General features: G+C 40.3%; 1 protein-coding gene across 1 annotated transcript in view; it reads left to right on the top strand.

Moving 5' to 3' along the window:
* The window catches only part of LOC145481103 (dynein axonemal heavy chain 8-like), an 80,470-nt gene that overhangs the window by 31,277 nt on the left and 37,172 nt on the right, over positions 1 to 12,021 (top strand). The window contains exons 35-49 of the mRNA XM_081459498.1: positions 258 to 475; positions 749 to 817; positions 1,457 to 1,555; positions 1,648 to 1,785; positions 2,272 to 2,492; positions 4,479 to 4,642; positions 5,066 to 5,211; positions 5,548 to 5,749; positions 6,814 to 7,154; positions 7,799 to 7,906; positions 8,935 to 9,021; positions 9,654 to 9,718; positions 10,510 to 10,579; positions 10,925 to 11,139; positions 11,782 to 11,851. Of these exons, the coding sequence (XP_081315624.1) occupies positions 258 to 475; positions 749 to 817; positions 1,457 to 1,555; positions 1,648 to 1,785; positions 2,272 to 2,492; positions 4,479 to 4,642; positions 5,066 to 5,211; positions 5,548 to 5,749; positions 6,814 to 7,154; positions 7,799 to 7,906; positions 8,935 to 9,021; positions 9,654 to 9,718; positions 10,510 to 10,579; positions 10,925 to 11,139; positions 11,782 to 11,851 (2,213 nt within the window). The remainder of the gene's footprint in view (positions 1 to 257; positions 476 to 748; positions 818 to 1,456; positions 1,556 to 1,647; positions 1,786 to 2,271; positions 2,493 to 4,478; positions 4,643 to 5,065; positions 5,212 to 5,547; positions 5,750 to 6,813; positions 7,155 to 7,798; positions 7,907 to 8,934; positions 9,022 to 9,653; positions 9,719 to 10,509; positions 10,580 to 10,924; positions 11,140 to 11,781; positions 11,852 to 12,021) is intronic.

Raw genomic sequence — 12,021 nt, 5'->3', positions numbered from 1 at the left:
ATAACCAGACGAACTACAAATGCTTGCCCAAGATCGTCCAGACGGATGATGCTTGTTCAATATAAAAACGGCTACTGTCACGGTCATGGTTTCCTTTGTTTAAACTTGATGAGTTATTGATGAGTTTGAGACGTCATGTTCAAGAACGCAACAACGTCTTGAACTGTAGTCCAACAGGTCCAACAAATCCTCTACGCTACCTTACCAGATCTGCTAATGATATAAGAATTTTTTTACCTCTGATGTTGTACATGTAGGAAGAACACCTTCATTGCCCTCAGTTCCGACTATGGAAACAGGTGTTGGTCGCCCTTCATCCAGGGAACCTCCGAAGATTGCTGCAGATGAAGAGCAAAATGAAATTTATGTCCACATGTTGGACTCGCAGCTACCTTATGGCCATGAATTCTATGGCTGTGATGTTTCCCTTGCTCTCACTCCCATAACTGAAAGATGTTTCCTTAGCTTGACACAGGTAAGATTAAGAGCGGTGGTTTGTTTGTAAGAGGATTCATTCAATACAATACGATAACTTTATTTATTTAGCAAGTATATACAAAGCTCTCAGTCATTATCGCTTTATAGTCAAGAAAGTAAAACTAAATGTAATAATTTAAACGACATTAAGTATAAACTTTAAGAGAGAAATAATTATGTAAAAGTAATACTGAGTCACTTGTCCGAGTCACTTATCTCATGAGCAAATACACGCATCAAATTACATGCGAATTTTCTTGATTTTCTTCAGGCTATATGGAATTTCTGTGGAGGCTCCGTTGTTGGGCCAACGGGCACAGGAAAAACGGAAACAGTGAAGGTATTATTTTCCATTATTCTGGATCTGCACTTATTTATCAGTTATTGTATGACATGTTTAAAGTGCTGACATGGCTCTCTTTTGAGTCACAAAATCGCGAGTCAGCGCAACGGTGTTTTTAAATTAATGTTTGAGATAAAATTTAGGTGGATGGAGGGTATTTAAGGGTCATAATATCACTATTGGTAGATTAGGTGGACACATGCATAAACACATGGATAAACACGAGTCCCGGTTTCTCTGGTAAATTTGACTCAAACTTAACAGCCAGCAAAAACTGTAAAATTTAGCAAAAGAAGTTCATGTTTTGCATCTAATACAAATGGACATAGAACTGCTTGTACAAAGCCAGAGATCTGAGAAATAAGCATAAGTCAGTCTACTCCGCTTTCCTGTTTAGGATTACCTATTTCATATCTGCGAATGAGAAGGAAATGAACCAATTTCGACTACCTGTAGAATTTGCAATTATAACTTCGGCCTGGTTTTCTCAGACAATAAGTCTTAATCTAAGACAAATTGATAGCAACTCAGAGGATTCATTCTTCCTAGAATACTTCGAACGATACTTGTCACGTACTCTTCTTTAGACAAAGAAATAAAGTGAGACTGTGAATATACTTATCATCCTTCTCCCAGGGTCTTGCATCCCTGCTTGGTCGATACATGGTGACCATGAGTTGCTCTCCAAAGATGTCCTCAGCTGCGGTAGGAAAGATCATCGTAGGCCTGGCAGAGGTAAGAACTTCGTCTACTTTAATAGTCTGACAAGGTCTTAGAATTATTGTCATCTTGTGTTAATTATTCCTTTTCTCTTCATTTCTTTGTAGGAGGGTTGCTGGGGCTTGATGGACGAGTTCCACAGGGTGAACACGGAATGTCTCGCGGTCATGTTGTTTGAGATTCAGGCTGTGTTACTCGCCATGAGGGGTGGACTTTCCACCTGCACTCTCGAAGATGGAAAGGATGTAAGTAATGTGTAGAGTGTCGACCGCAACATTGCTACTAAGTAAGGGGGACTGAGAGATAGCAAATACCCATGAGATAATTAAAAGTAGGAAGGCCTGTTGGCCTCATGGTTAGTGCGGTCATCTCTGGATCAAGTGATCTGGGTTCAAACCCCGGCCGTGGACATTGTGCTGTGCTCTTGGGCAAGACACCTGACTCTTGCAGTGCCTCTGTCTATCCAGGTGTATAAATGGGTACCGTTGAATTAAATGCTGGGGGTAACCCTGCGATGGACTAACATTCCATGTAGGGGGGGGGGGGGGGAGCGGGGGAGTAGAAATACTCCTAGTCGCTTCATGCTACAGAAACTAGGATAAGCTCCGGCCTGATGGGCCACGTGGCTCTTAGGCAGACTTCACCTTACCTACTTAATGAAAAGTAACATCAGAATTTGTTTACGAGCTACTTGTCCACTGTGTGTTTAAACACCATTTTTTACTTGGCAGGTCATTGTTAAACCCAACTTCTCCATGTTCCTCACCATTGGTACCAATGGACCAGCTTTTGAGCTGCCTTCTGAGGTCAGAGCCTTGTTTCGTTCTGTCGCCATGGTGATGCCAGACACGTCCTTAATCCTGAGGACTCATTGTGCAGGGCAGGGTTTTAAGTCACCTAAGATTTTAGCTGATCGACTAAAACTGGTTGGAGATATCTGTAAGGAACAGCTGTAAGTATCAGTAATATCACGGCTTCATTCTGTCCCATGCTTAAATATTTCACTCTGCTGAAGTCATGTGTATGTATTTTTGAGTAAAGTGGAACCCTGCCTTACAACCGCTTAGAACTTTATTGATACATACCTACCCTGGCAGTTAGGCCTGGGTTTAAATTTCGGCTCTTTTTTTTCCCTCGTTCAGTCACACATCGCCGTCTGGTCTCTAGAACGCATGCGTCACCTATGCATGCGTACAGCAAATGGAATTTACAGAAGTTGTCGTCGTGAAAAATTAGCACGCATTCCATGATTTCTAGGGTGATGAAATCACATACAAACAAACACACCTTTCGAGGTAGACCAACATCAAAGGACGTTAAACGTTTTCGGAACGGGTCGGTCTGCAAGCCTTACGAGAGATAAATTTACGAGCGAACATTTTGAGTGAATTTATCAAGAATCATGTTATACCAAAGGAGCTATCAACCGGGGCTATCAACTCTTCAACTTGATAAAAAGCATCTTCAGAAGCGTCATCATATTTTTAGACATGATCGTGAACCAAGTAGAATCCCAGCACGAACTCAAGAACTTCTGAGCAATAAGAGCAGAAAGGTTAGAGAATTTGTTTACGAATGTATCTGTTCGAGTACACCTAAGTAAAACGCTCTGAGAATCTTCGTAAAGTATAATAAAGTTAAATATTCCCTCGTTATTTTCTTGTAATAGAGTTATGTGTCTTTACAAGAATGAAACCTACGTAGCGAATTACTGTACATTTAAGCTGAAAGAAACTAATGTATTGACCCCAGCAAAACAACTCTTGGCTTGCACTGTCACGCAATCCTAACGCAATAAAAAACATTATTCGAAAACCGCTTAGTGGATAAAGTCAAGAAATTGTGACGTTATAGGAGAATAATAAAGATGACACTTCTCTAATTTTTAAGTCTGTGCGTTTTCCCAAACCTCAGATATTCGTCGAAATATTTTGCACAAATTTATAGAGCCCAGTATGGAGTCGCCATGTTGGTGTACCTCCGCGGTACACCAACATTGCGGCCGGAAAATAGTGTAAACATCTGGAACTTACTTTGGTTATCTAGGCGACTGATTATCTGTACTGAACAAACAAGCATTCACATAAGCACTTTTCTTAATACTTTAACTTCTGAATGGGCTAAAAATCACGAGATAAGTATATGTTTTTCGACAAACGCGTTCGTAGCTCTATGTCACGCACCGCTATAACTCTGAAATTCAAAATGTCTCGCTTGCTTGAGAAACGCAAAAACAACAACAACAACAATAAAGGCTAAGGAAAATAGACTGAAACGTTTTTAGGCTGATATAAAGACCTTGACTCATTTCACACCCTAAAGGCCTGAAAACAAGTAATAAGCTATTTAAAATCGATGCCAAGAAATGCAATCAAAGGTAGAATAGCTTGAGCACATCGATTCGATTGAATTTCGTACGACTTCAAATGCAGAACATTTAGCTCAATTGCAATATAGCTAGTGCTTCTCAGTATAAAGACTGCCCGGGTACACGCAGCAAAGCGTCTAGTTCAATTACAAGCCCTAGTTAAGTAGCTTATAACCAACAAGCATGTATATGAGTCTTGATGTTCTTTTAAAATCTCTCCTGGTAACATGAGTACCAAAATCACCTACTGGCAACAGGAATCCATGGGAAGCTGATTAAATTATACCTATTTAATAGGAACAGTATCATAATTCTGACTTACCCCCATTGAAGACTGTACTATTAATGTGAACTCTACAAATTTTGTGTTGATTTTACATGTAACAACGAACCAGTTCCGCTATGTTACAAAGTTATCGATCTAAGAATTTGGTGACTCATGAAGTGGCCCTTCCTGATATGATGACTGTCTCTATTCTCACCACCTGTCAGCTTGAAATTGTATTGATACTGTAAGGAGGTATTAGATGTTGATAATTCGTGGCAGTCACCTCTGTGCATGCCTTGCAGGAGTGGAAAGAGTCACCACAACTTCAGTCTGTCTTCCTTTGTGGGTGTCATTCAGCATGCTGGCCACAAACGCGTCTCACAGGGGCCTCTCGGGAACAAACTAAACGCTGCACAAGCTGACTTGGCAAGACCCTCCAGCACTCAATCAGTAGCTACACAATTTGGTATGGAATACCTAGATCGAGACAATAATAGCTAACAGCGTGAAACGGTTTATATATAAATATGCGATGTTAGTTGTGTTCTGTCACTATTGGTTCTAAATCTCTCTTTGGTCGTTCTGGTTAATAGAACAACAGTTGTAGCCTATGATTTAAAACTATGGTAAAATTTGCAGTTGCGTACCTCAACCAGTCACTTGTTCATGATTGTTGACCGCGTTAGCAGGATGCGTGGAAAATTCTGCGAGAGTTTGAAGCGCAAAACATTCCTATAAGTAGAGAAGTGTTAATAAGAGATATGGCCCTTTCCTTAATTTAATCGGAAATTGATGACAAACGTTTCGGTGAAAGTCTGTGAAAGCAAAAAGACCTTTAAGACTTTGTGCACACGATAAAAAAAAATCGATTCTTCTCGTGTTTTTGCAGGTGCTGGGAAGGACAGAGGAAACCAGTTTGGTCAGAAAGACAAGAAGCCAACTACACCTTCAGCTTTGTCCTCTGCCGCCAGACTCGAGCACTCTTTGGTGTTGCAGTCACTCCAGGAATGTATTGGCCCAAGATTATCACCTGAGGTAGCTGGATTACTGTTGTGTCTTAGGTCCACTGTTAAGTTTTAAAATGACTGTGCCTTAGTGTGGTTGAGAATAGAATTTTCCATCACATTGTATTTGCTTTAGCCCTACCATTTTTTGTTTACCAGATAGTTGTAGTGATGAATAAAACGCTATCTTGATGAGAGCTTTAGCAGTGACTTCAAGACTTCATGGCGAACATCTTAATCTTATTTTTTCTGAGAGAAATCATTTGTGCAGTCGGTGATGGAGACGCTGCTGTGTTGGACTACACCTGTTCATAGTCATGTAATTTTGTGAACGTGCTTCCAATACTTAACTTTTCTTGACATTTAGGAACTTAACGTGTTTAACATGGTGCTGCGAGATGTGTTTTACGGATTGCCAAAGCCTCCTGCGCCAGCCTATCACATTACCAAAGTGGTTCAAGATTTCGAAAGTGTTCTCCTGACGCACACAAGAGAAAAAGGGTTTGTTCCTCATCAACCCTGGATTGCAAAAATACACCAACTGTGGACCCTGTCAAAAGTTCACAGAGGTATAAGTCATTGACACAAGTGAACAGGCCATTTACGAGTTGCCTTTTGCCTCTGTGCCAAAACGAGTCTTCGTGCGAAACTATGCATATCAAAATGTGTTCCGCCTATAGATTCATTTTCATGCAGATAAAACTCATTTCCAAATCAAAAGTTTTGCTCGAGGACTCATTTTGAAACAGAGGCACAAGGTAACTCGGAAATGGTTCTTTACATGAGTTACCTTTACTTATCAAGTTTGCTAACTTATGAAGATATGGGAGCATACATCATTGCTCGATCAATTTCTGAAACTGTGAACGGAAAAAGGAGCTTAAAATTGACCTTTTCTCTGGGTGGGCAGTGCTGGCTGTGAGACTCACGAAATGTACATCTTTAGAAACGTATTGGCTACCTGTAACTAGCTGGAGCTGTTGAAAAAGTAAAGGGACAAAGGAGTTTGGATGGTGTAGTTGGGTGTAGATATTAGGGAGTTTAAGAAAACCACAACTGCAACCGGCTGCAATGGAAGCGTCGCTAAACTAAAGGTTTCATGAGGAGAACAATGGCCGTGCACGTGCATTATAATTCTTGGTACATTTCTTTGCCGTCCTCTGTAAAATAGCGACGTGAAATGACCAAATTTTGCGTGTGTGAAGAACGTGTACCACGAAGGATAGTTTTTGAAATATACGTGTGGAATTTTATGCTGTGTTTCATAGTCAATTTCAGGATAGTTTTGACAAAGAGAAACTAATTTAATGGCTTACGAGTATCGCTAGCTTCGTGCGTAAAATATAAATTCATTTTTTCATCGAATGTGTTCTCTGCATCGCCGTCTTAGCTACTTAAACTTCCTCTATATTTTGAAATGACTGTTGAGTGACTGACTGTGAGTCGGGATGTATACATCGTACATGAATTAATTTTTTGCTCGAGCCTTTGTTTCGTAGAGGTAAATTGCAATGTAGTTCAGGAAGTTTCAGAATGCAGCGAACATTTTTAAGCCTTTTGTATCGTAAGATCTTTCCCCATTCCAAGGGAGACATTTTGTTGATGGATGTGTTTTGTTTGTTTTCTTCTCCAGGGATCATTGTAGCTGGACCGCCTGGCACCGGCAAATCGTCGTGCATTGCAGGGCTCGTGGAGACCTTGAGTGAATGTTCCCTGATAAAACACAAGAACACCGGCTCTCAGATGCACACTCACAAGTTACAGAGAATCAATCCTTTAGCTGTGTCGGATCCTGCACTCATGTTTGGCAAAGTGAACTCTTCTTCTGATTTTGAGGACGGCATCTTCACAGCTTACTTCAGAAAGGCCAACAAGGAACACAGTGTGCACAAAATGACGACTTGGATTTGCTTGGATGCTCCGCTGCATCAGGGTTGGGCAGAATTTCTGAGCAGCGCCTTGGATAAAGGAGAGGTATTAACAAGTTCACTGCACTCAGCAGAAGAGAGTGTTGCACTTTCTTTCAGGAAATTCTTAAAATGCAGCAAATTTAGTAGGAATTAAAATTCATTGTAGGGAGGCGCGGTGGCCTCATGGTTAATGCGCTCGTCTCTGGATAGAGCAGTCCGGGCTCGAGCCCTGGTCGGGGACATTGTGTTGTGTTCTTGGGCAAGACACTTTACTCTCACAGTGCTTCTCTCCACTCAGGTGTATAATGGGCACTGGCGAACGTAATGCAGGGTTAACCCTGCGAAGGACCAGCATCCCATCGAGGGGGGAATAGAAATACTCCTAGTCGCTTCATGATAAGCTCCGGCCTGATGGGCCACTTGGCTCGTATACAGACTTTACCTTTACCTTTACGTAAAAGTCGTTGCATTTCCGCTTGGAGAAAATATAATTAACTGGCTTTTTGCTAAGTCTGGTATGTTTGAACCTTTCTCTTTCCCTGAGATGTCAAGCTCTGACTAGTAGATGGGGTAAATCATTTGGTTGGTCCATTCTTTAGCTGACCAAAATTTTTTCTTCTTGACATTGTTGTTACACTAATAAAATCTTGAATGATCTCGAATCTCACGTGCCGTTTACTAATTTGGTGATATCTGATTTGTTTTCAGTATCTGAACTTATTGAATGGTGAGAGACTGTACCTATCAGAGTATGTCAAACTGATATTTGAGACTAATGACTTGACAGATGCTTCTCCTGCCACGGTCTCGAGATGTGTAAGTGCAGTTGTTTCTTAGCAACGAATACATATCCATACATGAACGTTCACTCTTATTTTAACCTCTGTACAAAGGCCACCTCTCCACAACGGCAACGGTCACTAAAGCTCGTCCCAACTGCCAAAATAAGCTCTCGACAACGGCCAGTTAATGAACGACGGAAGAACGGTGTAAACAAAACCGCGCTTTTTTATTGAAAGAGGTCACCAAACTTGATCCGTACCACGCGTCCGTTGGTCTCTGTTCTGTTTTGTTTTTGTTTTATTGATAGAATTATTTTGATGGTGTTACATATTTAAATACTTAAATAAGCATTTTTTTTTTTTCACAAAAAATAAATGTTGTAAAAACAAAAAAGGGCAGGTGCTATATCACACCCCTACCTCCTCATAACGGCCACTTCTGTACAACGGCCTCTTTCCTCTGTTCTCAAGGTGACCGTTGTAGAGATGTTCAACTGTATCACGCCAACTTGAAAATGACAGTGAACGTATGTCGATGCGCTTATCAGCCCTAGAATGACTGAAATAAGTGTGATATCCGACGTTGTTATATAGCTGGCGTTTTTCCCGCAACAGCGCGCCCATTCATTGGCTAGTTCATGGTACATGACATCTAACAATGAAACTGTTTACCGCCAAATGCCATGAGCGTGCAACCTTGCGAAAACTATGACGTCAAACGGGAAACAGTTCACTGTTACCCGCGAAATGTTGACCGTTGTTGCAATAAAGTGATTATTTTTTTTTCCACCGGTTTGACCCATTTGTTTTGCTATAAAACAAATCACTTCGTCTCGGGAAACATTGAGACTCTCGGGACACAAAATTTACTGTTCCCCTCGGGACCAGGCATTAAGTGTTAAATGTTTTGACACTATTTATGAGCAGAAATAAAAAGTGGAATCTCTTGGATTACGTTGCAACTTTTGGTTGCGAATGGAATGGAATGATACATCGCAATGTAGTACTCTTGTAGTTGTATTGTTACTGATTTATTATGTTAAACCTCCTTGTCCTTTGTAGGGAGTGGTCTACATGGACGAGAGCGTACTTGGCTGGAGACCTCTAGCGGAAGCCTGGCTAACAAACAGATCTCCTCAAGAAAGCCATGTGAGTATCCACTGATGAACATTGTGCTTTTAAAAACTAACCTTAGTAGTTACGGCAAAAGTCACGCTTTAGCACGTTACCTAATCTTGTTAAGCTTAAACACAATTTCACAGCACTTAGACTTCACCAGAAGATTTAGGTCTCAGATTTTAAGATTGGAAATTTAACTTTCGCTTTTAAAGGAGCTCAATCACGGTATTTAGAGTTATTTTGGCCATGCGCAAAATTACCTCTAAATTGACGGAAACCTCCAAAAATAGTAGTTTACTATGATAGAAAAATACCAAAGAGATATAATAAAACATAAAGGAACAAGAATGGTGAAGGATGGAGAAGATTAACACGCATCGCAAACGTCAAACTTGAAAAATTTAGGCTAAACTTTTCAAGATGCAGAAAGCGTGACGTGGCTCCGTTAGGTCTTGGGTACACAATAATTTATTATTTGATAGAGATCGACGTTCACAGACAAAAGTTATTTTAGTAAAAGCTTTCTTGCCTTTTACAATAATCGGACGTAGCAATATCTGATATAGTCTTCCGAAATTGCCTTTATGAAGACTCGTAATCTAGAGCTCATTTTGTATAAAACAGCAGCTAACTTTCCGTGATTGTTTCTCATTCTTCCTCAGTGTTTGCAACGTGCATTCAACAAGACTGTCGATGTCATCTCGCAGTTTGTTCAATATGAAGCCAGGTCTGATGCTATTTCATGTCTATTATGTCTGGTATTTATAACCATGTCGTCTTGTTATAGAAACACAAAACAGATGGATGCATTCGGTAACTTAACATAAATACGATGATCGTGCGATGCATTTTTTCCCCTCCTTTTCATTGGCCGAGAGCCCACCACTTGACCTACAAATAATTGCCTACAATAATGGTCCGCTCATGCGTACTGCCGTCTAATTAACATATTGACGTCAGTTTTTCATGCGTCTGGCCTATTATTGATCATGAATTTCGTCATAACATTGTCAAAGTAGCTGTGGATCCACGAGGCGATAGCCGCGAGAATTTCTGCAGTTATCGTAAAAATGTGTTTTGCTGCAAATAATATTCTGCTCATGCGTAATTGTAACCACGCTCTCGGGTGAAAAATGGCAGAACGCTTCCCTGAGCTGTCAGAGAGTGATTTAAATATCAAAACAAACTTGGTGATCGAATTATAAAACAATCACTGAATTAGGTTATTGCGAAATATCGTGATTTGTCAGTGTCTCGCAGATCAATTATTTGCCTCAGCCTTCGGCTTTGGCAAGTAATTGATCTGGTTACCACTGACAAATCATGATATTTTGTTCAATTTCGTCCAATAATTGTTAATTATTTTACAAATGACAGGAACTCAGTTGATATGGAATTCAACTGCCGAGGCCTTATTACAATGACAACGTCGATGCACAGACCTTGCACAGCCAGAAATGTTTTTGCTGTTCTGAGTTCTTCACCAAATTTACTCTTATTTGTGTCATTATATTTCAGACCATTTATGAAAGTCTGTGAGGTTGGCCTGTTTAACACCTGTCTTGCGTTGTTAAAGGCTTTAATCGAGGTGAGCTTGAAAAGGAAAGTAGATGTGGTTTTCATAACACGACTACAACATACTACAACATTAAACATTCTTATGTTTCGTACATCATTTTCGTGGCCCACTGCATGTGTAATTCCTCTTTGACTCTATATGCTTTGTTGATAACCGTGAGCGGAATTGCCAGGAACTTTGTTGTTTTTCCATCAGATGCTAAGAAAACTGGATTGACTGCAGCTAAACAAGGCTGTGTCGCTGCAGACTGATTTATCCACGTGTCAATAAAATCATGGGCTACTGGTATTTTATTTCTGAAATGAATATTTTCCAATCGGGGAATGGTAGAGCCTCTCTTTTTCTCCACTTTAGGGTAACACTGACATTGGTGGCGAGCTCCATATTGAAAGGTTGTACCTGTTTTCGCTCATCTGGTCATTTGGAGGTCTGCTAGATGAGCCAGACAGGAAGAAGTTTAGCGAGCTTCTTCTCTCATTAACAACTGCTTTACCAGACTACGACCAAGAAATTTCCGTGTTTGACTACTATGTTGATGAATCCGGCGAATGGGATCCATGGCAGTCAAGGTTAGATTTCAGGCGATCAAGCCAGTGCGGTAACCATAAGGCCATTACACCTCCTTATACACATTAGGTGTATACAGCATCTAATTTAGAATTGTATTTAAATGCAGGAGAAAATTACATGTACTTTTTTATAAGGCAGGTCTGAATATGGCAACTATTCGAAAGTATTCCAGATTGCAGTTATTGAACTCTTCCAATGGCGAGTTGTGATCTGCTTGGGAAGTTTGGATAACACTCGGGATGCTAAAGATGCTTTCCGTTGCGCCTTGAGCAACTTTTACTCTTTTTCCGTGCCGTCCAAACTTCCAGCGCGCGCTCCAAAACTCGATTATGCACGCTGAAGCATGTGAATTATATCATATGTCAAATTATTCTCGCATTTTGATTGGTTCTTACTTATGATCATTTAGAGTACAGACGCATAGATGACCTCTTTAACATCTTTTTGTTTTCTTTTTTATATCAAACAATTAGATTCCTTGTTGCCATGTGTCTGTTCAGTAACTGATCACAGATGACGTCAAAATATGTTATTGAACAGACGCACGGCAACATGGAATGTATTTGTTAAATAGAGTGATACATGGTTCTCTTTATACGTAGCACATTAACTTGTCACTGTTTTCGTTTTAAAATCGAAAGAGTTCCAGAAGTGAGTTACTTTGACGCAGCAGATCTCCTTGGCGAGGTCTTCGTGGACACAATTGATACAGTAAGTCTACCAGGAACTCCTTCCTACAACTTACATTTAACATGTGTCTTGTCATTTTGTTTGTAACAAAAGCTGATCAAAAAACGCCAAATCCAACTCCTCCTCAGCGGGCTGGTAACAATTTCGTTTTAGCATACGTTACATGAAGGACAATAACTTTCTTCACGCAA

Source organism: Orbicella franksi, chromosome 3 (assembly GCF_964199315.1).
Source record: "Orbicella franksi chromosome 3, jaOrbFran1.1, whole genome shotgun sequence".
NCBI classification, from domain to species: Eukaryota; Metazoa; Cnidaria; class Anthozoa; order Scleractinia; family Merulinidae; genus Orbicella; species Orbicella franksi.
Note: the sequence above shows the minus strand (reverse complement) of the source record. Positions and strands in the feature narration are given on the sequence as shown.